Below are 23,268 nucleotides of genomic sequence, written 5' to 3'. Positions count from 1 at the left end.
AACTTCTCTGAGTCAGTTTCTTCATTTACATCTATAAAATGAAGTGATCGGACAAATTATCTTTAAGAATCCTCTCGTTCTGTCTGCAATTTTCCCCAGCTTTGTTTTATCAAGTCCTATTTTTTTCTGTAAGCTCCGCCCCAGGGATCTGGCCAGTTTTCTTGTACTCACCACGGGATTCCCAAAGATGCGCCCAGGCTCTGCTTCTCCCTTTGAGAGGATACTGCCTCTTCTCTTTGCAGTTGGTTGCGCAGAACCTCCGCCTTCCTCAGTCATTGGCCTATGGCTGAGCTGGAGCCCGCCAGCTCCCGCCTCCTCGCCGATGATTGGCATAGGGCCCGGCTAGTCTCCGCTTCGGCTTGGCTGACTGCTGGGCGGCGGCGCCGCCCTCGCTCCCCCGGCGCTCTCTGGCGGGGGTGGCTGGGACCGTTAGCTCGCCAGGCTGGCGGACTCCGGGCCGTGGCTCCACCAGCGGCCGGGATGGAGACGATGCGGGCCCAGCGCCTGCAGCCTGGAGTGGGCACGGGCGGGAGGGGCACTCTGCGAGCGCTGCGGCCTGGAGTGACCGGGGCCGCGGCTGCCGCCGCCACACCCCCAGCGGGCCCCCCGCCGGCCCCGCCGCCCCCCGCCCCGCCCCCGCCGCCGCTGCTTCTGTCGGGCGCGTCGGGGCTGCCCCTGCCCCCCGGCGCCGCCGGCAGCCCGGCTGTGCTGCGGGAGGCGGTGGAGGCCGTGGTGAGGAGCTTCGCCAAGCACACGCAGGGCTATGGCCGAGGTGAGTCTGCGGGTCTGACCTCCTGCGGGGCACCCTCTGTAAAAGAGCCTCGCCCCCCCACTCCCAGGCCATCAGATCGCTTTTCTTGGCGCAGAGCCGTCATGCATATCCTTTTGGGGAGTTTCTTTCTGGGCTACCATACGCACGCAACCGCACACAAACACGCGTTAAGCCTCCCGCCACCACCCCCTTTATTGAGTTACTACTATATTCTCGAGCGACACAACCCTCTTTGCTTCTCAACCTTTTCTCCTTCAGAAATGGAATTTCTCCAGTAAGTTAATGTCTTAACAGCTGTCTTTGAGGACCCATCCCCTTGTTGTGATATCCTATCCTTTAGTTTAGATTCAAGACATTTCTCAATCCGAACCCCCCAGTCTTTCTTCTGTGAGCTCAGCAATTCCCCAAGGGGTTCCCGTGTTTTTATTCTGTCTCCTTAACCTTGACTTTTTAATCCTTTTGCTACTTCACTCCAAGACTTCCAATCCAACTTCAGATTTGCTGGGGAATTAGATAACCTTTGCGCTTTCACAAATCACTCAATAATTGTGCCCTTAAATCTGGGACCCTTACTATCAAGTCCAGGCACTCCTGCGACTTAGTACCTCACTTTGGTGTCTTTTGTACTATGGATCCCCACAACCCTGGCTTCTGTCTGGCTGACTGTGTTCTTGGCCCTTGCCCAGAAACTGAGGATAAATCCCAGGCCTTGGCTCCCTCAATGTTAAATTCTGTGGAAATGAGCCAGGCAGAAACCCTATTTCCAGTAGAAATCTTCATCTTAAAGATGCCTAATTTCTAGGGTTTCTGGGAAGGGGGATTTGAGATTTTCCTTTGTTGTTTTGTTGAACCAATGTAGAATTTCCCTCTTGAGTTTCATTTCCAGATTCAGTGTAAGTAATAAGGAATATATAGTGAGGGGTGTGGAATATGGAATTTAGGTCTGGAATTTTGAGACATTGCTTCTGTCTGCTTGGCCACATCCTGCTTGGCCGGGAAATGACAGTATCTTTAACTTTCTAGTTTAACAATAATACAGAGAGAGTTCGCAGGGCTTTCTTTCGATGGTTATCACTTCTTTTGTTTTTGAGAAAGTGCAGTGAAAAGAGCACACACAAGTTTTGGAGTCAGACATGTCTGGATATAAGCCAGATTAAATCTTTGCAACCAGCTATGTTCCTGGTGAAGTGGCTTAATTTTGCTAAATTTCACTTTCTTCAAGGGTTGTGATGTGGATTAAATGACACATAATGGGTACCTTCTAAAAACCATTTAATATCTCAAATTTATTGGTTTTTATTTTCCCAGGGAGAACATATCTCATTTTCTCCCATTCTTAAATCCTGACAGTGTAAACGCAAAGATTTCTATGAAAATAGATTTTAGATCCATTTTGCTGTATGTGCCCAATGATTTATTTATGATCAGTTTCCCTTTATTCTTCATATATTTTGAACCCTATCATGGGTCAGACACACTGCTAGGTGTTAGGGATGCAAATAGATGTGATTCGCAAATGCATCGTGAGGGGATATAGTTATTTTCCAGGTTAATTCCTACATTTAACAGGGCTGTGTGATGGAACTGCCATCTACTACTGTCCTGCAGCTTTGGGACTCTATAGGTGGAGACCACGGGAAGGGCAAAGATTTATTTATTTATTTAATTCCCCCCCCCCTCCCCTGGTTGTCTGTTCTTGGTGTCTATTTGCTGCGTCTTGTTTCTTTGTCCGCTTCTGTTGTCGTCAGCGGCACAGGAAGTGTGGGCGGCGCCATTCCTGGGCAGGCTGCTTTTTCTTTTCACGCTGGGCGGCTTTCATCATGGGCGCACTCCTTGTGCGTGGGGCTCCCCCACACGGGGGACACCCTTGCGTGGCACGGCACTCCTTGCGCGCATCAGCACTGCGCATGGCCAGCTCCACACGGGTCAAGGAGGCCCGGGGTTTGAACCGCGGACCTCCCATATGGTAGACGGACGCCCTAACCACTGGGCCAAAGTCCGTTTCCCTCTTTTTTTTTTTTAAAGATTTATTTTTTATTTATTTCTCCCCCTCACCGTTGTCTGCTCTCTGTGTCCATTCGCTATGTATTTTTCTGTGTCTGCTTGTATTATCCAGCAGCACTGGGAAACCGCGTCTCTTTTTTTTGTTGCATCATCTTGCTGTGTCATCAGCTCTGCTGCACTTTTTTCACACGGGGTGGCTCTCCTTGGGTGTGGGGCTCCCCTACGCGGGGGACACCCCTGCATGGCAGGGCACTCCTTGCACACGGCAGCACTGCGTATGGGCTAGCTCACCACACGGGCCAGGAGGCCCTGGGTTTGAACCCTGGACCTCCTATGTGGTAGGCAGATGCTCTATCAGTTGAGCCAACTCCACTTCCCCAGGAGTAGCAGTCTTAAACCTGAAGAATTCCTCTTGGAAATTTCCAGGTGCTTATTAAAATTCTAGAATATATCTTTTCTTGTTTGTGAAAACGTTTTCCATTTCCATAGAAAGGATGGGAAACAAGGGAATTGTGCTGACAAAGAACAATCAGTTAGGCTTTAGACTCTGGTGATTTCTCCTCCAATCTCCCCACCTCTCACCACAGGCCTTCTCATAATTCTTGAGTTTCTCATTTCCAGTCTGGATATTCAGCCAGTACTTTGGGAGAGTTTGGCAGATAGTTCATTTTCAGGCAAGCAGAATCTCTGCTGATTTGGCTCAGGAGCCTTTCACCACATGGAATCACTTATTCTGCTTCGATTAGTAGGCAAAGCTGTCATTGGCATGTACCCACATACCCATGTGCCTGATAGCATAGGTATTTGGAGGCTGGCTCTGTTCTCCTGAATACAACGTACTTTGGCCTTTGCCCAGACTATTTCCCAGACCATCAAGTCTTTACTGTACCGTCTTCAGTGCATATCCTTTATCTTCTCAGCTGCTCCAAATCCACTCTTTTCTAGTTGTAATCTTTAGATTTACCCTCACTCATCTAGGATCTCAGGATTTATACAAAAACTCTTCTGATATTTCACCTGTTTGTCCTTTTATTACCTACCCACTTTCCAAGACACATACACAGCTCAGTATGCTGTAGGACCTTAATCAATAGCAGCTGTGTGATCTTGGCTAAATTGCTTAATCTCTCAGACGCCATTTATTGATCACCAGATGCATTGGTGAACAAGACAACCATGGAGCTCACGGTCCACTTTACAGAGCAAGTGTGGTGAGGCTTAATGAAGCAGGAGAGTACAATAGAAAGAGGGTTGACTTTGAAGCAAACCAGCATCCAAATCCTGGTTCTGCCACTGTGGCCTGATCCTTGTTTATTTTTATATAAAATGAGCATTATAATACCTGTCTTAATAGTTTAGTGTGGATTAAATGAGATAGTGACTGTAAAGTGCACAGTTTATAGTTGGTACTCAATGAGTGGTCGCTATTACTGTGCATCCAGAATTGTTTTGAAAACTGTTAATATGATAGGTATTGTTAGCATTATGTATCCTTTGCCCCCTTTTTCCACATGGCATATAGTCCTCTTCTTCTGATGTTTGACAGCTGGCAATCCCTAAATTAGCATAATTGCCTGAATGGTCAAGTCATTTTCCTTGCTCTGTAACTGCATTGCTCTCTTCAACCCTGTTTTATCGGAATTATTGCTCTCCCTTAATGTTATAGCATGGCTATGTAATTGGAGATTGTGCCCAGCTACTTCTCTAGGTTGTGGAGTATTTCCTGTTTCATTGTTCTTTTTCCTCAGAATTGTAGGCAGCTTTGCCTATAAGTGACTGTGGAGTTAAAATGATTGGTCTGAATAGTTCAAATTTTTGGAAATGTGTTATTCCCTGTATTAGTTTCCTGTGGCTACTGTAGCAAATCATCGCAAACTTGGGAACTTAAAACAACAGAAATTTATTCCCTCATCACTCTGGAGGTCAGAAGTTTGAAATTGGTATTTCTGGGCTAAAATCAAGTTGTCAGCAGGGCTGTGGTCTCTCCAGAGGCTCTAGGGGACAATCTGTTCCTTGTCTCTTCCAACTCCTGAGGGCTCCTGGTATTCCTTAACCTGTGAGTGTATCACTCCAGTCTCTGTCTATGATCACAGTGCCTTTTCCTCTTGCTTGTGCTGCCCTCTTATAAGGACACTTGTGATTGCATTTAGAGCCTGCCCAGATCATCCAGATAATCCACTCACTTCCAGATCCTAATTTAATTACATCTGCAAAGTCCTTGCCATATAAAGTTACACCCACTGGATATCAGAGCATCCCAGAGTCACTAGTGCCTCACACTTCCTCACTTCCAAGGAGTCTGCTCACTGTGGGTTTCTATTCTCCCTCCCTGTTGAATGAGTTACGATCTCTTGCTCCTTGAGGATAGCTCTGGATTTGTGTAGTTGTTTGAAGAGTCTATATGTTTATGTTAAACTCTGGCATAGTGGCATAGTGCCCTATCTAGGAGTTGCATATATTTTATAGATCTCTTTATAAAACGTGCTGTTAGGGGGGAATGGATGTGGCTCGAGCAGTTGAGCACCTACCTCCCACATGGGAGGTCCCAGGTTCGGTTCCTCATGCCTCCCCACAAAATAAATGAAAAAAACAACTCAGAGACCACATAAAAGGTCCTGGGTTTGATCCCCGGCCCCCGGTACCTAAAAGAAAGAAAGAAACAAACAAACAAAAAACCCTACTCATTGGTGTCCCTGAGCAAACAAAATAAACCATCATCCAGTACTTTGGCTTTTCCATTACTTATTTTCAACAGGTTGTGTGGCAGCAGTCTTTCTGGGATTGGTCTGGAAGAGAATCTTTGGGGGAAAACTAGCATTTATTTTAAGTAGTATCAAGGAAATATGGGTAGAAGTGCTGTGGAAGACTGATTTTTTTTTTCTGCTTTGAAATGCACTGAAAACCGTATTGTAATTTTATGTTAATGGGTCTGCATGCCCACCAATTAACAAATTGCTAGACTGGAAGTACCTTTTCTCATTGACTAGCACAGTTCTGTGCATATAGAGAATACTTTATACATATTTATTGAAATAAGCATAAAATAAATACATAGACGTTAGAAGGCATGTAGCATATTTGGTGTTGAGGTACCTTCTAAAGATTGAAGTTTCAGATGAAATATTTTTAATCAGCTTCCTTATCCTGCATAATAATGTGAATTAGGACAAGCCATCCTGGGTGTGCTGAGGAAGAACCTTCTCACTTCTCAATTTAATTATCTGTTTATCCATGTTCTCCCACCACAAAATTTTTTTTTTATGATGTAAAAGTTTTACTATAGTTTCAGGTGTCGTTTTACCTGGTGGGTGTATGATCTGTACTGCTTGTTCCACTCGACATTCATCTATTATTTTATCACCTAAGGGCAAAAACCAAATTACTCTGTTTTGTTGGGTGTTTCTTCAACGTTAAGGTACAAGCGGTTAAGTATTCCTCACCGTCTTGGTCTTGCTTGTCCCTTTCAGCCAGCACCTGTCAGTGACTTCCACCAAGCAATTATAATTGTCAGCTGTGGGGAGTTCAGTCCTTTCCACCCTTCCACCTCTCTCTTCTTTAACAATCCTTATGTAAACCATTACACTCGTGGTTCCTCACTGAAAATCCGATAAAAACTATGAGCATTCCCTACAACACGCACACAGTCATATGCATACATACTCACAATTTTACTTAAATTTTTATGGGGCTTTGTAACCCCCCATAAAGCACAACCATGGACCGAACCATAGATTCTGGGTTATGAGTTCCAAATTGGAAATAACATTGGCATCCTACCCCAGCTCTGTGACCTTATCCTGAGTTGGACTAGTTGATCCCTTCCAACTCTAAAACTGAATGAGTTTAGTGATGGATTAAAAACAAACAAACAAATGTAATCCCACTCCCTCTGGTGGCGTAATCTCCAAATAGTCACTGGATTGATAATTTGGTTAAAATTTTCAAAACTGATTGGGAACTCTTTTATTCTTAGTCTTCTTTTGACCCAAGAGATACTGACACTAAATCATCTCTTCAAAGGTTGTCTTTTAGTGCTAAAATGTTCTTATAAGTGCACAACAAAAGCAGCAGCCACTACTTTTCATATTTCCTAATGTCTCAGGTCCATCATGCCAATGATGAGAAGACAGAAATTTCTCTTAAATAAATCTAAGCACCCACCATTTACTTTTGCAAATCAGAAATTCAGTTCTTAAAGTTTTAGGATCTTGAACAGATACTACTTTATTATTATGACTAATATAAAATAAAAATAACCATTCTGCCCTAAAAAAAAACACAAAAAACTGAATGAGTCTATAACCATTTTCAAATACAGATCACAAGTGGTTTTTATTTCCTGACCACTTTCTCCATTTTCCCATTCCATTCTCAGATTTCTGAAATAAGATTTCACATTCCTTTTGGCCATGAGTAATCCTTTAAAAATGATCCATGCATTCTGTGCCAAGAGAGATTTAACTGGATAGAGAATGGACATATGTTTTTGAATAGGACCTTCCCCATTATAGTGGTCTCCTCCCTTTCCTCTTTATTCTAATATTCTCCCCATGGTTTGCCTGTTAGAGGAGCACTGTCACTCAGTGCATTGGTGAAATTGCTTCAGAGAGGGAACTGGGGCTGAAAAGATCTCAATTGAAAGAACAAAGATGGCTGTTTTCCGGGCAGCAGTGACCTTTGAAGAGCCCCTGCCAAAACTAAGGGTGGGAAAAAAGAATTTCCTTTTCATGCTGTCTTTTAGTGGAAAAATGAACATTCTAAAAAGTCAGTTAAATGTAGAGTATTAGAAAACAGCTTATACTGCTTTTCTTTTTCTCTCCCCTTCCCCACCCCACCCCAAGTTGTCTGCTCTCTGTGTCCATTTGCTGTGTGTTCTTCTTGTGTCCGCTTGTATTCCTGGCAGCAGCACCCATATCAGCTCTCCGTGTGTGTGGCGCCATTCCTGGGCAGCCTGCACTTTTTTCGAGCTGGTCAGCTCTCCTTACAGGGCACACTCTTTGTGCATGGGGGTCCCCTATGTGGGGGACACCCCTGCATGGCACTCCTTGCGTGCATCAGCACTGCACATGGGCCAGCTCATCACGTGGGTCAGGAGGCCCTGGGTTTGAACCTTGGACCTCCCATGTGGTAGGCAAATGTCCTATCTGTTGGGCCAAATCCGATTCCCTATACTGCTTTTCAAACTCTAACTGGTACATGGGATACTTATTTCAGTTGCAGAGCTGGTGAGATAAATTTTTTTTCCCTCCCCTCCCTATGCCCTGCTGTTTTTGCCGTCTGTGTCCACTCACTGTGTGATCTTCTGTATCTATTTCTCTTTTTGTCTTCTCTTCTCGTTTTCTCCTTTAGGATTCACTGGGATTCGATCCTGGGGACCTCTGATGTGGAGAGAGGGTCCCTGTCACTTGTGCCACCTCAGTTTCTGGTTTCTGTTGTGCCTCACCTGACTCTCCCCTTTGTCTCTCTTTTGTTGCATCATCATCTTGCTGTGTGACTTGCTTGCACGGGCACTCAGCTCACCGCGCGGACACTGGTTCACTGTTTTTTTTTTTTAACCAGGAGGCCCCAGGGATCAAACCCGGGTCCTCTGATGTGGTAGATGGAAGCCCAATCACTTGAGCCACATCTGCTTCCCTGGTGAAATAAATTTTATTATCTATCACTAGATTTTTGAGCACTTTGCTGGCAGGGAATGCATATTATTCATCTTTGCATCCCTAATGCCCAGCATAGAGTCATGTACCTATTAAGTGCTAAAAGTTTTGCATAATGTGTATGCAGCAGCCATAAAAACATACTACTCAGATCTCCTGCTGTAGGGAGCATAACTACCTGACAGCCTTAGTGGCTGTCCCCTCTGGGTCCATCACCACATTTGCACTGAGGCCACACTTCCTGAAGGCTGTTTCCAGCAATGATGAGCACAGCAGAGGTACAAAGGCAGGCATATTCCAGTGAAATGTGGAACTCCTTTGGCTAGAGGACTTCCCACTGACTTGGCCAAGCCTTTCTCAGAATGGCCTTGTTCCCAATCCTCCTTCCTTCCCTCTCCCCTTCCACAGGTGTCAGACCTTCATTGTGGTCTGAAGGCTCTCCCTGCCTTCTCTTACTCCTTCCCCAATAAGTTTCTTGCAAGTCTTTCCAATCTTGGTGTCTTCCTTCTTGGTAGACCTGAACAAATATAACATGAAAGAATGAATAAATGAGTCCTTGTTGAGATTAAGGAGAGTGGTCATGTTACAAGATATTGTAGAGCATGTGTGATAATTTATTACTATGAAAACAGGGGAGCAGATGTGGCTTAAGTGGTTGAGCACCTGTTTCCCACATGGGAAGTCCTGGGTTTGGTTCCCTGTGCCTCCTTAAAATAAAACAGGCAACAAAGGAAAAAACGAACTCAGGGGAGCTGGTTCAATCCCCAAAACCTAAAAAAAAAATTACGGGGTACTGGTATAGCTCAGTGGTTGAACACCTGCTTCCCATGTACTAGGCAACCCAATATCATCCCTCTTTCCATTTAAAACCCTTCAGGAGAAGCGGATTTGGCTCAACAGATAGAGCATCCGCCTACCACATGGGAGGTTCACAGTTCAAACCCAGGGCCTCCTGACCCGGGTGATGAGCTGGCCCACGCGCCATGCTGATGTGTGCAAGGAGTGCCCTGGCATGCAGGGGTGTCCCCCGCATAGGGGAGCTCCACACGCAAGGAGTGTGCCCTGTAAGGAGAGCTGACCAGCATGAAAAAAGTGCAGCCTGTCCAAGGAGTGGCGCTGCACACACAGAGAGTTGACACAGCAAGATGATGCAACAAAAAAAGACACAGATTCCCAGTGCTTCTGACAAGCAGACAAATGGACACAGAGAACAGTCAACTGGGGGGGGGGGGGCAGTGAGATAAATAAATTTAAAAAAAATAAATCTTTAAAAAAGTAAAATAAAACTCTTCAGTAGCTTTCTATTGCTCTTAGGATAAAACCAACATTCTTTTCATATCCATGAAGATGTGAAGGAACTCTAGAGACCCATGGAAGAGTATTTCCCAGAATACACTTGCTCCAAAAATTATTTATACCCAGTAAAGCCTCAGAAGAGAAGCTCTCTCCCATAATATACACTTGTGGTGACCAGGATGGAAAAGGAATCTGGCCATGGGTTTGCCCTCCAGAAGCATAGGCTGGAGAATGGCTAATAGGGCCATATTTCCTTGAGAGGCAGTACTGCCTAATGGTTAAGAACATTGATGTTGGAACCAAGACTACCTGGGTTTGAATTCTAGCTCCAACTGTTAAAACCTTGCACAAGTTATTTAACCTCTCTATGTCTCATTTCCCTCATCTGTAAATAACCTTCTAAGGTTGTTACAAATAAATGGGTAGGGAAGCAGATGGCTCAACTGATAGAGCATACACCTACCACATGGGAGGTCCAGGGTTCAAACCTAGGGCCTCCTGACCCGTGTGGAGAGCTGGCCCACATGCAGTGCTGCTGTGCGCTAGGAGTGCCCTGCCACACAGGGGTGTCCCCCATGTAGGGGAGCCCCACATGCAAGGAGTGCGCCCTGGATGGAGAGCTGCCCCGCGTGAAAAAAGTGCAGCCTGCCCAGGAGTGTCACCACACACATGGAGAGCTGACGCAGCAAGATGATGCGACAAAGAAGAGACACTGATTCCCCGTGCCACTAACAAGAATACAAGAGGACACAGAAGAACACACAGCGAATGGATACAGAGAGCAGACATCCGGCGGGCCGGGGGGTGGGGATGGTTTGCAAAGGGGAGAGAAATAAATAAAAAATAAATCTTTGAAAAAACAACAAATAAATGGGTAAAGCCCTTAGAGAGGGAAGCGGACTGGGCCCAGTGGTTAGGGCGTCCGTCTACCACATAGGAGGTCCGCGGTTCAAACCCCGGGCCTCCTTGACCCGTGTGGAGCTGGCCCACGTGCAGTGCTGATGCACACAAGGAGTGCGGTGCCACGCAGGGGTGTCCCCGCGTAGGAGAGCCCCACGCGCAAGGAGTGCACCCCATAAAGAGAGCCGCCCAGCGTGAAATAAAGTGCAGCCTGCCCAGGAATGGTGCCGTGTACACGGAGAGCTGACACAACAAGATGACGCAACAAAAAGAAACACAGATTCCCAGTGCTGCTGCTAAGGATAGAAGAGGTCACAAAGGAACACACAGCGAGTGGATAGAGAGAGCAGACAACTGGGGCAGGGGGGAAGGGGAGAGAAATAAATAAAAAATAAATCTTAAAAAAATAAAAATAAAAAAATCAAGCCCTTAGAAAAATGCCTGACATATAATAAGTGCTCAATAAATGTTAGTACTCATTATTTTGGTGCTTATTATTATTCTAGGCCATCTGACTAACTGTGGAATAATCTACTTGGACTTCATCAGGCAGTGCTAATGGTCTGTGCCTTGGAAGCTCTACCTCCAATATTTAAGTTTTTCTCCTTTGGTGTCTAGGACTAATCCAAATGAGAACTGGGGAGGTAGAGGAAGAGGCCAGGCATACTTTGGTCTTCCTGTGTAAATAGACTTAATCACAGTACAGTCTAGGTTAATTAACGTAACTGCTTTTAAACGGGGATAGGTGGGGAGCTGAGGGGTGGACTCCTAATGTAGGTACAGGTACTGTATCGAAGAACAGCACCACCTGAGGTTCTCATTGCTGAACTTCCTACTTCTCTTTATAGTGAATGTGGTGGAGGCGCTTCAGGAATTCTGGCAGATGAAGCAGTCCCGTGGGGCTGACTTGAAGAATGGGGCTTTAGTGGTTTATGAGATGGTGCCTTCCAACAGCCCTCCCTATGTCTGCTATGTCACCCTGCCTGGGGGAAGTTGCTTTGGGAGTTTCCAGGTAAGAGTTGCCAGGCAGCAGTAACAAATGTAAGTGCTTAGGTGCTGGTAATGGCTTTCTTCATTGCTTTGGCCATTAAATCCCGTTCAGAAATCACATCCTTCAGAAACGGACCCATTCTGGCCAAATCATTCTGGCAAGCATCTGAGGCCCATTTGACTGCAAAAGAATCTAACTGCCTGCTTTTCTTTGAGCCTGCAAAAACACAAACCCTTTTTTAATCTGAGCAATTATGAATATGCCCTTACTCAATATACACACCACCAGGACCTAACCCATGTTTTGCTCCAGCTTCTATTATTACCTTCCAAATTCTTGCCATCTCTTTTTGAAGACTTAGAATAATATTCCTTACCCCCAGTCCTTTTTCATAGGCAATTACTAAAGAAAGTAATGTTTGAGTTTTCCAAGAGATCAAAAGTATGTATGGTTGAGAGAACTACTACTCATCTAAGAATTCAGAGATCCAAATACTCATTTCCCTAACAGCCAGCTGGGCTAATTAGGTAACCTCTCTAGGCCTCAGTTTCCCCATATCTAACATGAAGGAGATAGGTTTGATTATTTCTAAAGTCTTTCTAGTATTAACAGTCTACAGTTATATGAAAGACTTGTTATCTATGAGGAGGAAAATAGTGGTTGCTATCATAGATAATTTGACTAGTGTGGATATTATCATCACAGATGCATTTTTGGGCATTGCACACAGGAAGACAGCCTTCTACATAGAATATGAGTAGGAACTTAGAGAAGAAAATAGACAATCTTGTTCAGTTTCCCATATGGTTTGAGTAAGCTTCAGATGAGGTTAGACTCTCTGCTATGTGCTTCCATAGCATACCTTGAACTTCCCCTATCATATCACTTATCACAACATATTGTAATTGATTGTTTGTCTCTCTTAGTGAACTATGCTCCACAGGGGTGAAGATGGAGTCTGTCTTCTCTCTTGCTCAGTATTAAATCTCTAACACCCAACTCAATGCCCAGCGCATAATAGGTGCTTAATATATCTGTTGCATAAATGAGCCTCATTGCAGCCAGTTCCTGCCTCAAACAGAAATAGTCCTAAGGAAGCTTCATTGCAAATAAGATGATGATTTTTTTCCCTTAAAACACCAGCCATTTCTGAGAAATAAATATATGCCTAGAATGACTAATGTTTACGCCTTCTCTTCTTAAGGAATAAGACCTTTCCTTACCCCTATCATCTCTTCACATTGTTGAATATGGATTTGATAATTTTATGGCAATGCCATATGGACCATTATAATAATTTGATTTCTGTTATTTTCTGAAAGAGTGGAATTATCTTTCTTGGTTCCTTTTAGCTTATACCTTTTGTATTCACTTTGCCTGGTGAAATTTCTCCTGAAAAAGACCAGTGGTCTTCTTCACAGATGACTTTTTAAAAAATAGCACTGTATAGGAGATTGAGCATCAGGCTAGTAAATACAGAGAGAAGAAACAGAAACTGAAGAAGCAAGCTCTTTATGCTCCTTTAGCTGTTTACTAAAGGAAATCGGGGATTATTAAGGATGGTTAATTAGGGAACATTATCAGTCTAGCTTTGTAAACTGTAATATCACCTTCTTCCTTTCCTTTAATCCTAATTATAAATGACAAAGGAATAATATTGTGCCTATGGATCTGAAGTTGAATATTTTAAGAGTCCTGAGAAATCAGACTTGCTTTATGGTCTCTATATTGGATACAATGTAAAAACATGAACTAGTTTTTCATTATCTCTTGCTTTCCCTGGGTTGGATTTTCTTCCCCTGGCCACCTCTCTCCACCTTGCTGCCACTGGAAGGGGAAAAAAAGACGATAAATTCCTTCTTCAGACCTTAGACTCTCTTCAGGGATAACTCCTTTGGGTGACTACATAATTGGGAAGTGTCTGCTCACAGTTAAAAGTAAAGTCCAAGAATCCCAAATGGGTACTTCTGATATAGCCTAGAGGCCTCCTCTGCAGAAGCAGCCTAGACATGACTTTGTTCTAATCTTGGGTTCTTTAGAAGGATCCAAAAAGCCTTGCCTGTCTGCAGAACACCTGAACATGGTACGGATTTCTAACAGGCTGGCTACAATCTAGCTTTTGAGTAATTAATTCTGTTGACAGTTTAAACAGAGGTGTTTTTCTTCGCCAAAGATTATATGCTGACTTCAGCAACCTTCCTCATTCTGCATTCAGTTTGGTATGGGCTACAGCTGTCTCCAGCTCCTTAATGACTTCAGGATGTTGACTCCAAGTTGTGTTTGCAAGTTCCCCAACCATTTTACAGTAAAAACTTTGGAGAGTAGGTTAAACACAACAGATTTATCCAAAGAGAATCCAAATGTCTTTTATCCTAATCATTTCCCTCCCACTTTTCTTCTTCTCAGATGCATATATACACACACATATTATCTCTCTCTCTCCCCTGCCTAGTTTTGTCCCACAAAAGCTGAGGCCCGGCGGAGTGCTGCAAAGATTGCATTAATGAACTCTGTGTTTAATGAACATCCTTCCCGGAGAATCACTGATGAGTTCATTGAGAAGAGTGTCTCTGAGGCCCTGGCATCTTTCAACGTAAGTTCTTTGGACTTGGAAGGAAGGAGCGTGGGGGATGGGAGAACTGGCTCTTGGAAAGTCTTGTAAATTACTGGGAAACAGCATGAATTCTTGTTTTCTTTCTTGTCTACATCTCTGTTCTTTTTTGTTTATTCTCTGTCAGTCTTTTGTATGACATGCTGCCTATGTCTCAGTCTCTAATTCTTTATGTGTATTTATGTGTTTGTTGATGTTTTGTCTCTTTCATCATGTGTCTTTGGTACCTTGAAACCTTTAATTCAAGATTTGTAGAATTTTGGAGATAAACCCCCCAAAAATTTTTTTAAATTTGAATTTAGCTTTTCCCAATCTTGGTTTAAGGCTTTAGTCCCTTTTTCCTTCACTGTTCTTTTTTTTTACATGCCTGTTTTTTATTGTCACTTGTCTCCTGCCTCCATTATGTCATCTTATTAATAAAGAAGCCCTTTATGATACAGTGTCCTGTCTTTTTTCCTTTTAGGAATGGGGAAAATAATTTATTGACTCTTTTTAAAAAGAACATCCCTTCTTTCAAATGATGATGATAATAATAACCACAGTTAATCTTAACTGAGTATTTACCTTGTGTCAGACACTATTTTAGGTGATTTTTATTATTTTATCTCATTTGGTCATCATGACAATCCTGTGAGATGTAAATACAATTATTATCTCTGTTTTACAGATGAGGAAACTAAAAACACAGAAGTGAAGTAATTGGCCTAGAGTGGCATAACTAGTAAGTGATAGAGCCAAGATTGGAACCCAATCAGACTTCTAGACCTTTCCTGGTTTGGAAGGTTATTTTCTAAATTAATACTACCTTCCTACCTCACCCATAAATTCGTTAATAGGGTAACATACTAATTTTCTTTTTATGTTCTTGTTGCTTTTGGTTACAATGTAATTTTGTGTTAATTATGTTAAATTGTCTCAGTTATCTGTTTTGTGGATTATTTGTTGAACATTTTAAATCATAGATTGGCTTCCCTCTGTTACCTAGGACCCATCTGTTTTTCTGCCATTATGGTTTGCCTTGATCACCAGCAGCTGTAGGGAATGAAAATATTTTTATATTAATCAAAGCCAGTTAAAATTATGAAGTACATTTTCCACTCTTAAGTCACCTAATGTATTATAAAATGACATTAGTTTGGATTGTGGAAAGAGGACTGTGCAGTGGTTATAAACATGGGCTCTGAATACATTTTTTTGAAATGATTCTACTATTTATGTGACTTTGAGCAAGTCACTTAATCTAAGTCTCAGTTTCCTCATTTGGAAAATAGGATAAGTAACAATTATACCTATCATATAGGGTTCTTATGAGGATAAAAGAGATCTTGTGTTTAAGTACTTAGCACGAGTTATCTGTTTAACTATCTTCGGCTATAAGTAACAGAAAATCTCACTTCATATTGACTTAAGGAAATAAATAAAGGAAGGGAATGTATTATCTCACCTGACAGGAAGTCTAGAAGTAGGGCAGATTTCAGCGCTGGTTGACTCTGTGGATCAAGGATGTCATCATCCATCAGCCCAGATTCTTTCCATCTCTCCTTCACCCAGCCACCCTTTATTTGTTGGCTTTGCTCTTGGGCTGACTCCTCTCAGGGTACAAGATGGCTGTAGAATTCCAGGCATTAAATACAGACATAACTACATCCAGAGACAGAAAGAGGCTATCCTTTTAATATCTCTAATTAATTGTAAGGAATTCTTTCCCTAAAGACCCGAGCAGACCTCTCCTCAACCTCCCAAAGTCCAGAATTTCCACTTTAAAAGCAATTACTGACACAGTGGATTAGGATTTAACCTCTTGAGTTGGGATAAAATCACTCTTCCCTGAGGCACCTGGGTGAAGGGTAGACACTAGAACAAGGTTAAGAAGGGAAGAAGAAGGAAATAGATGTTGGGTAGGTCACCAGCAGAGTCTACTATGAAGTGTTTAAAACTGATTCTATTTTTTTTTTCCTTTCCCCTTTCCCCCCCACCCCAGTTGTCTGTTCTCTGCGTCCATTTGCTGAGTGTTCTTCTTTGTCCGCTTCTGTTGTTGTCAGTGGCTTGGGAATCTGTATTTTCTTTTTGTTGCGTCATCTTGTTGTGTCAGCTCTCCGTGTGTGCGGTGCCCCTCCTGGGTAGGCTGCACTTTCTTTCATACTGGGCAGCTCTCCTTACGGGGCGCACTCCTTGCGCGTGGGGCTTCTCTGCGCGGGGAGCACCCCTGCGTGGCACGGCACTCCTTGCGCGCATCAGCGCTGCAAGTGGGCCAGCTCCACACGAGTCAAGGAGGCCCCGGGTTTGAACCGCGGACCTCCCCTGTGGTAGGCAGACGCCCTAACCACTGGGCCAAGTCTGCTTCCCTAAGACGGGTTCTTAACCCTTTTTGTTCCACGGACCCCTTTGCCAGTCAGGTGAAAACTACAGACCCCTTACTAAGTCCACACTATACTGTGCATTATTTAATAAATATATCACACCAACATGTCCCCACAAGAATAACGTTCTACCTGGGACCCATGGTCTGTTATTTTCTCCCATTCCTCGTTACTCACTACCTGAATAAATTACTGGCCTAACTAAAAAAAGAGTAATGTTTTTTGAATTTTCAATTCAAGCTCAGAGACCCCCCTGAAATTTTTCCACAGACCCCTTCCATGGATCCCTGGTAAAGAATGCCCGATTTAAGACGTGAGCTGTTGTTATTCCCATGGCACTATTTCTCTTTGATTAACCCAAACAATTGAGAATTTAATGGATTTCTTATTAATATCCCAGTGTAATCCCATTCTCCAGAAGAATAATTTTCATTCAGTCTTAGCTATGTGTAAAGAGTGATGTCCACAGTCTTTGCTTTCAGCAAACAATCTGATACTATGTATACTATGTTTTTTGATAAATTACCTAGCCTCTCTGGGTCTGAGTTTTCTCATTTGTAAAATAAGTCAGTTGAGGGAAGCGAACTTGGCCCAAGGGATGGGGCATCTGCCTACCACACTGGAGGTCCATGGTTCAAACCCCAGGCCTCCTTGACCTGTGTGGAGCTGGCCCATGCGCAGTGCTGATGCGCGCAAGGAGTGCCCTGCCACGCAGAGGTGTATCCCGCGTAGGGGAGCCCCACGCGCAAGGAGTGCACCCCGTAAGGAGAGCTGCCCAGCGCGAAAGAAAGTGCAGCCTGCCCAGGAATGGCACCGCACACACGGAGAGCTGACACAGCAAGGTGACTCAACGAAAAGAAACACTGGTGGGGCTGATAAGGATAGAAGCAGTTACAGAAGAACACACAGCAAATGGACACAGAGAGCAGACAACTGGGGGGAAGGGGAGAGACTTTTTAAAAAGTAAATAAAATCTAAAAAAAAAATAAGTCAGTTGAATTGGAGTTGGTTTACCCATGTTAGGTATGGAAGTATCATATGAGGCAAAGCTTATTGATATTCTGGTGTACTCCAAATACATTACAGGTATGTAAAAAAAAGTGATCCCTGAGCTGGGGTGGAGGTGACGGTGGGGTCTGGTTGGGCAAAGCTTGAGGCTCATGGATCCCTGTTGCCCTGCAGTCATTCTGGTTGCCAGCAGCTTCCGATGTATACCCTAGTTGGCTTCCCCCCATCTTCATCCCCCAGTAACCTCTAATATATTAATACTTTCTGTCTCTGCAATTTACTGTTTCTAGTCATCTAAGTGATATCATACAATATTTGCCATTAGGTGCCTTGCTTATTTCACTGAAAATGTTTTCAAGGTTCTTCCATGTTGCAACATATTTAATAACTTCATTCTTTCTTATGGTGGATTAAGATTACATTATGTGCATGAATCATGTTTTGTTTATCCATTTGTTTGTTAATGGACACTTGGGTTTTTTCCTACCTTTTGACTATTGTGATTAAGGCTGCTTTAAACATCGGTGAGGACAGTTTGTCTTAGTTCTATTCCTGAAGGGTCAGGTAAACAATAGAAGGTACACTAGGCAAAAGTCCAGGCCAAACTGCCACCCGGAATTTCCCACACTTCTGTCTCCTACTGTTTCCTTTTGAAATGCATTTGCCCGACTGTCCTCTGGGCTAGTTCAGTCCTGTATGCTGAACCCACTCCATTATTTTGGCTAAATCAGGGCTCTTCTCTATGCCTCAGTGCTTCCCCTTTGTAAAATAGGGGAAGTCAGGTGGACCTTTCTCTACCACCCAGTTAAAATGTGGACCTTGGATCCCTCAGGTCTGTGCTGACCAGTAGGTAGCCACTAGCCACAGACATCTACTGAGCACTTGGAATGGGGCCAGGAGGAATTGACATATGCTATGTAAAATAGATACCAGATTTTGAAGACTTAAAACAAGGAAAAAATGTAAAATATTTCATTAATAATTTTTATATTGATTACAGTGAAAATAATATTATAAATACATTGGATTAATATAATAAAAATTTTCTTTCCCTCCATTACCAGGGCAACAGGGAGGAGGCTGACAACCCAAATACAGGGATTGGTGCCTTCCGATTCATGCTGGAATCCAACAAGGGCAAGTCAATGTTGGAGTTCCAGGTAGTGTTATACCTACTTCCCTGGCTCTAATGACCCGGGTCAGCCTGATTCTGTGGCCCTGGGCTCTTTTTTATTTTATTTATTTATCTGCCCCCCTCATTGTTTGCACTCACTCTCTGCTCTCTGTGTCTGTTTGTTGTGGGCTCTCTGTGTCTGCTCATCTTCTTTTTTAGGAGGCACCAGGAACCGAACCCAGGACCTCCCATATGGGAGGGAGGTGCCCAATTGCTTGAGCCACATCTGCTCCCTGCTTGTTGTGTCTCTCCTTGTGTTTCCTTATTGTGGATCCTTGTTGTGTCAGCTTGCTGCCTTGCTCATCTTCTTTAGGAAGCACCACGAACTGAATCTGGGACCTCCCATGTGGTAGGTGGGTGCCCAACTGCTTGAGCCACATCTGCTTCCTCCCTAGGCTCTTTTCTCCTAATTAACCCATTCTTCCCATTCCTTTAGTCCCCTATTCCCCTTGGATATTACTTCATAGGCCATAACATTATTCAGAATTGTTGGAATAAAAGTACTTTATAGTCAATAAAGCACTATATTAATGTATTTTTAAAGCTTTGTGCATTGGTCTTTCCTGGGAATGGATCTGATGGGAATAATAAGCCATTCTAACTTCTTAAGTTTCTCTGGTCTAGAAAGCTCATCATTACATCTCATTTTCAGTACCTGATACTTTTCAAATATAAATAGCATTCCATCAAAGCAGCTGCATTTGCCCAAAAATAGATGGCTTCTGTTTTAATGAGGATTTTAAAGTACATGTAGACTCCATGGTTTCTCTCTTTTTAAGTTAAGGTATGGTATTCTTTATCAGAGAAATGGTAATACCTCTTAAAAATCCCAAATTCATTGATACTCAATTGGAAAGGAAAGGAGAGATGGTTATAATATAATATTTTTCAAAATATAAATACCTTCATTTTCCTAAGGGCATTTATCAGAGTTGATGAAGAGAGATTTTTCCATAAATATGTTTTGTAAAAGTCTCCCCCTGTAAATATGATGCAAACTCCCATTTTAAAATCATTGTCCTGGCACTTCATATCTTCTTCCTCCAGGAGTTAATGACAGTTTTTCAACTGCTGCACTGGAATGGCAGCCTTAAGGCCATGAGGGAAAGACAGTGCTCTCGGCAGGTAAGGAGATTTTATGGGTGGCAGAAGGACAATTTTGAAGTGCCCTCTGTGTTAGAAATGAATGGGCCTATGATTACCAGGCTGTGGATTGTGAACGCTTAATTGCCCTATTCTCACCTATTTAAATCTTAACTGTTATTCTTTTGCCTGCCTTGCTTCCTCTATGGGGAAGTTTCCCATAAGAATCTCCTTGGAGATTTTAGGTGCTGGCTTCAGTTAGGACTCTAAGGCTAAGTGTTGGGTCAGCTTAGTATGAACTTTTACCTGGTCCGTGAGGTTCATATTCTTCTCCCCCACCAGGAGGTGCTGGCTCATTATTCACACCGAGCCCTGGATGATGATATTCGCCACCAAATGGCATTGGACTGGGTGAGCCGGGAGCAGAGTGTGCCAGGGGCACTGTCTAGAGAGCTGGCCTCCACTGAGCGGGAGCTGGATGAAGCCCGGCTGGCAGGCAAGGAGCTGCGCTTCCACAAGGAGAAGAAAGATATTCTCATGCTGGCTGCTGGGCAGTTGGGCAATATGCATCCTTCCAACTGTTAGGCATGTACTCATATACTCCCCATCTTCTCCAGGCCGATTTTTGTACTTCTCCTTTTTAAGATTTAGGATGATTTCTGTAAATACTTTCTCAATTTTATACTTAAATATATATGTGTGTGCGTGCGTGTGCACGCAAATTCTACACCTGGATTCCTATTTGCTAAGATATCCTTTTTTTACTTCCAGTTTTTGGATGTAGCTTCATTTGAAATATCCCCTCTCCACTGTATAAGAAGAGAAGGCTATCTTTGAAGCTTTACTAGCTTCCATACTCCCAGCTTAAGTCTGTATAATCATTTCAGTAGCACAAAGCAATTGACTAAGTAAGTATTCATGTCTCCTCCTTCTTTTAAAAGAACAGATAGCCTGAGTAAGGACATGTGTCTTGCCCTTACCCTCATTATTGCTCTCTCTTGAACTCAAACAGGGTATGAGTATGAAGCCTTTGGCTTTGGTTTTTCTTGAGCTGGACCTGCTTGGTACGAGCATCACCCTACTCCTTCCCTAACTCCAAATGCTACTTTATTTCAAGGCTTCTTTACCTTAATTATTTGGAAGGACCTGGAAAACTGGTTTCTTATATTTAAAAACTGCCCAGGAACAAGAGAGGAATTATAAACACAATTCATGGGGCTTTACTACCTAAGTTGCTTCTGGGGAGTATCTATACCATATCAACTCGACATTTCCGGATGCCGTCCATACTACAGAAGGGGATATTGTTTACCTTGCAATATTCCCATTTCATTCCTTCTTTGCTCATTCAACCTAGTTAAGCACTCAGACTTCCCGGCCTGGAGAGACGGGTAGAAGGTAAAACACATCTCCCTCTTTGATCTCCTCCCATTATTTTGCTTTTCGGAAACATTTGTCTTATTTGGTGAAGGCCATGTTCTTTTCGCTCTCTCTAAGTTGCTGCTGTTTTCTACCTTAGATGTTTATACCTGAGATTCTCATTGTTTTCTCTTTTGTTTTTCCTCTTCCTCTACTTTATTAGAGTATGAGTTGATCGAGAAAATTAGATGAGATTTTGATATTATAGCATTTCCTAATTGGAATCTTGGGAGACTGCAAATGGGGAAAGAAAATCAATGATCAACTATTTGTGTTTTTAACATTGTTCTCTTCCCTCACCTCTCTCCTGGGTGACGTAGAAGAGAAATTATCTGAAGTATCAATAAAGTGTTCTCCTTTTAGAGAATTTTTTGGGAGGTTTTCTAAGATATATTTCTCCCTTGTTTCTCTGGTGTCTTTTATATTATATTGCTTAGTGCACTTTCTAAACTGAGTTTAAGAAATTTAGTGCTCCTGCAATTGGACTTGTCCATTTAACAATTATACAGAGTTTGCTTTTAGAAATAGGTTGGGAAACAGTTTACAATTTGCTTTTTTAGATTACATAGGAGTAAGATGAAAGGCAGCTTTCTTGCTTTTGAAATCATCTTGGTAACCAGTACTTACGGGATCCGAGATGAGGAATCCCACTGTACTTGTGTTAGTGCTTGTAAAGGGCTTCCTTGAATTCTCTAAGCACCATCTATATATTCCATGAACCACATGGAGGGCTGGAGTAGAAACTTGTATTCTGCATTAAATAAGTGTGTCTATTCTGTTTTTATTAATAGTTGTAACCCAGAAATCATAAACCCTCCAGTTTCTCCTATGCTCTTTTTTTTCTGGAAAGAAGTATTATGGGGTGTGAATTGTAGGAAGAACTTGTCTTGGGACCTGCTGGACTTATTTTTCTCAAATACCAAACCAATAAGATCCTGAAGAACTTGAGAAAAATTGTTCCTTGATCTGTCCACTTTAGGTGTTAAAGATTTTACTTATCTTTTCAGTAATTTTTATGTGTTTGATATGTATAATTTTATACAATTAAAAATAGACTTTTGACTAGTGAGCCAGATTGATTCTTTCTTGAAACCTATGAACAGAGGAGCTCCAAAATGATCCTTTCTTTCACATATATACCAGAAAATAATTTTGGGGGATGGAAGAAATAAGACTGTACTGCTGGGGAAGGAAGGCTGCCTTCCCCCTCATCGGACATTTAGGGAGCTTGCATTCTGTCCTTGGTCTTCTTCTCTAGCTCTGCCCACTCCTGCTGGCAGTTTCACCCACTATGGTGGCTTCAACTCCACCATCCACATAATTCTGTAATCTAATTCTTCCACCCCAACCTATTTTGAGTTTTACATCTGTATTTTCATGTGTGGGACATCACTATCTGACTATACCACAAACACTTTAAACTCACAAACTCACATATCCAAAATAAAACCCATCTTCACCACTTGCTCCTCTTTGACTCCTCAGGTTCGTTATTGGAATCATTATCTATCCAGTTATTTAAGTTAAAAACCTCAGATTCATGCTTAATTCTTCCCTACCATGATCTAAGCAGTTGCATGTTGTTGTTGTGTCTACCTCCAATATAAACATCCTATTCTATCTTTCTATACTTACTACCTTAGTTCATGTTCTTATCAACTCTGGGAGGGGGAGGGGAAGGGGGAGAGTGTAGAAGTGTGGCATGGCCCAAGTGATTGAGCTCCTGCCTACCACATGGGAGGTCCTTGGTTCAGTTCCCAGTACCTAAAGAATACAGCGAGCTGCAAGCTGATGCAACAAGATGACACAACAAGAGACACAAGAAGAAAAGACATAACAAAGCAGGGTTGAGGTTCCCAGTGCCTCCTAAAGAAGATGAGCAAGACAGTGAGCTGATGCGACAGGCAGGTGCAGCAAGCTGATGCAACAAGAGAGACACAAGAAAGAAAAACATAATGAGAGACACAGCAAAGCAGAGAACAGAGGTGGCTCAAGC

General features: G+C 42.9%; 1 protein-coding gene across 1 annotated transcript; it reads left to right on the top strand.

Moving 5' to 3' along the window:
• Window positions 1-420: 420 nt before the first annotated feature.
• LIX1L (limb and CNS expressed 1 like) lies at window positions 421-22,341 on the top strand. The gene is made up of 6 exons (XM_004480490.5): window positions 421-772; window positions 11,475-11,638; window positions 14,070-14,210; window positions 18,661-18,756; window positions 19,818-19,895; window positions 20,196-22,341. The coding sequence occupies exons 1-6, from the start codon at window positions 481-483 to the stop codon at window positions 20,436-20,438; spliced, it is 1,014 nt and encodes a 337-aa protein (XP_004480547.1). The 5' UTR covers window positions 421-480; the 3' UTR covers window positions 20,439-22,341.
• Window positions 22,342-23,268: the final 927 nt, after the last annotated feature.

This window comes from Dasypus novemcinctus, chromosome 13 (assembly GCF_030445035.2).
Source record: "Dasypus novemcinctus isolate mDasNov1 chromosome 13, mDasNov1.1.hap2, whole genome shotgun sequence".
NCBI lineage: Eukaryota > Metazoa > Chordata > Mammalia > Cingulata > Dasypodidae > Dasypus > Dasypus novemcinctus.
This window is presented reverse-complemented; position numbering and strand designations above follow the sequence as displayed.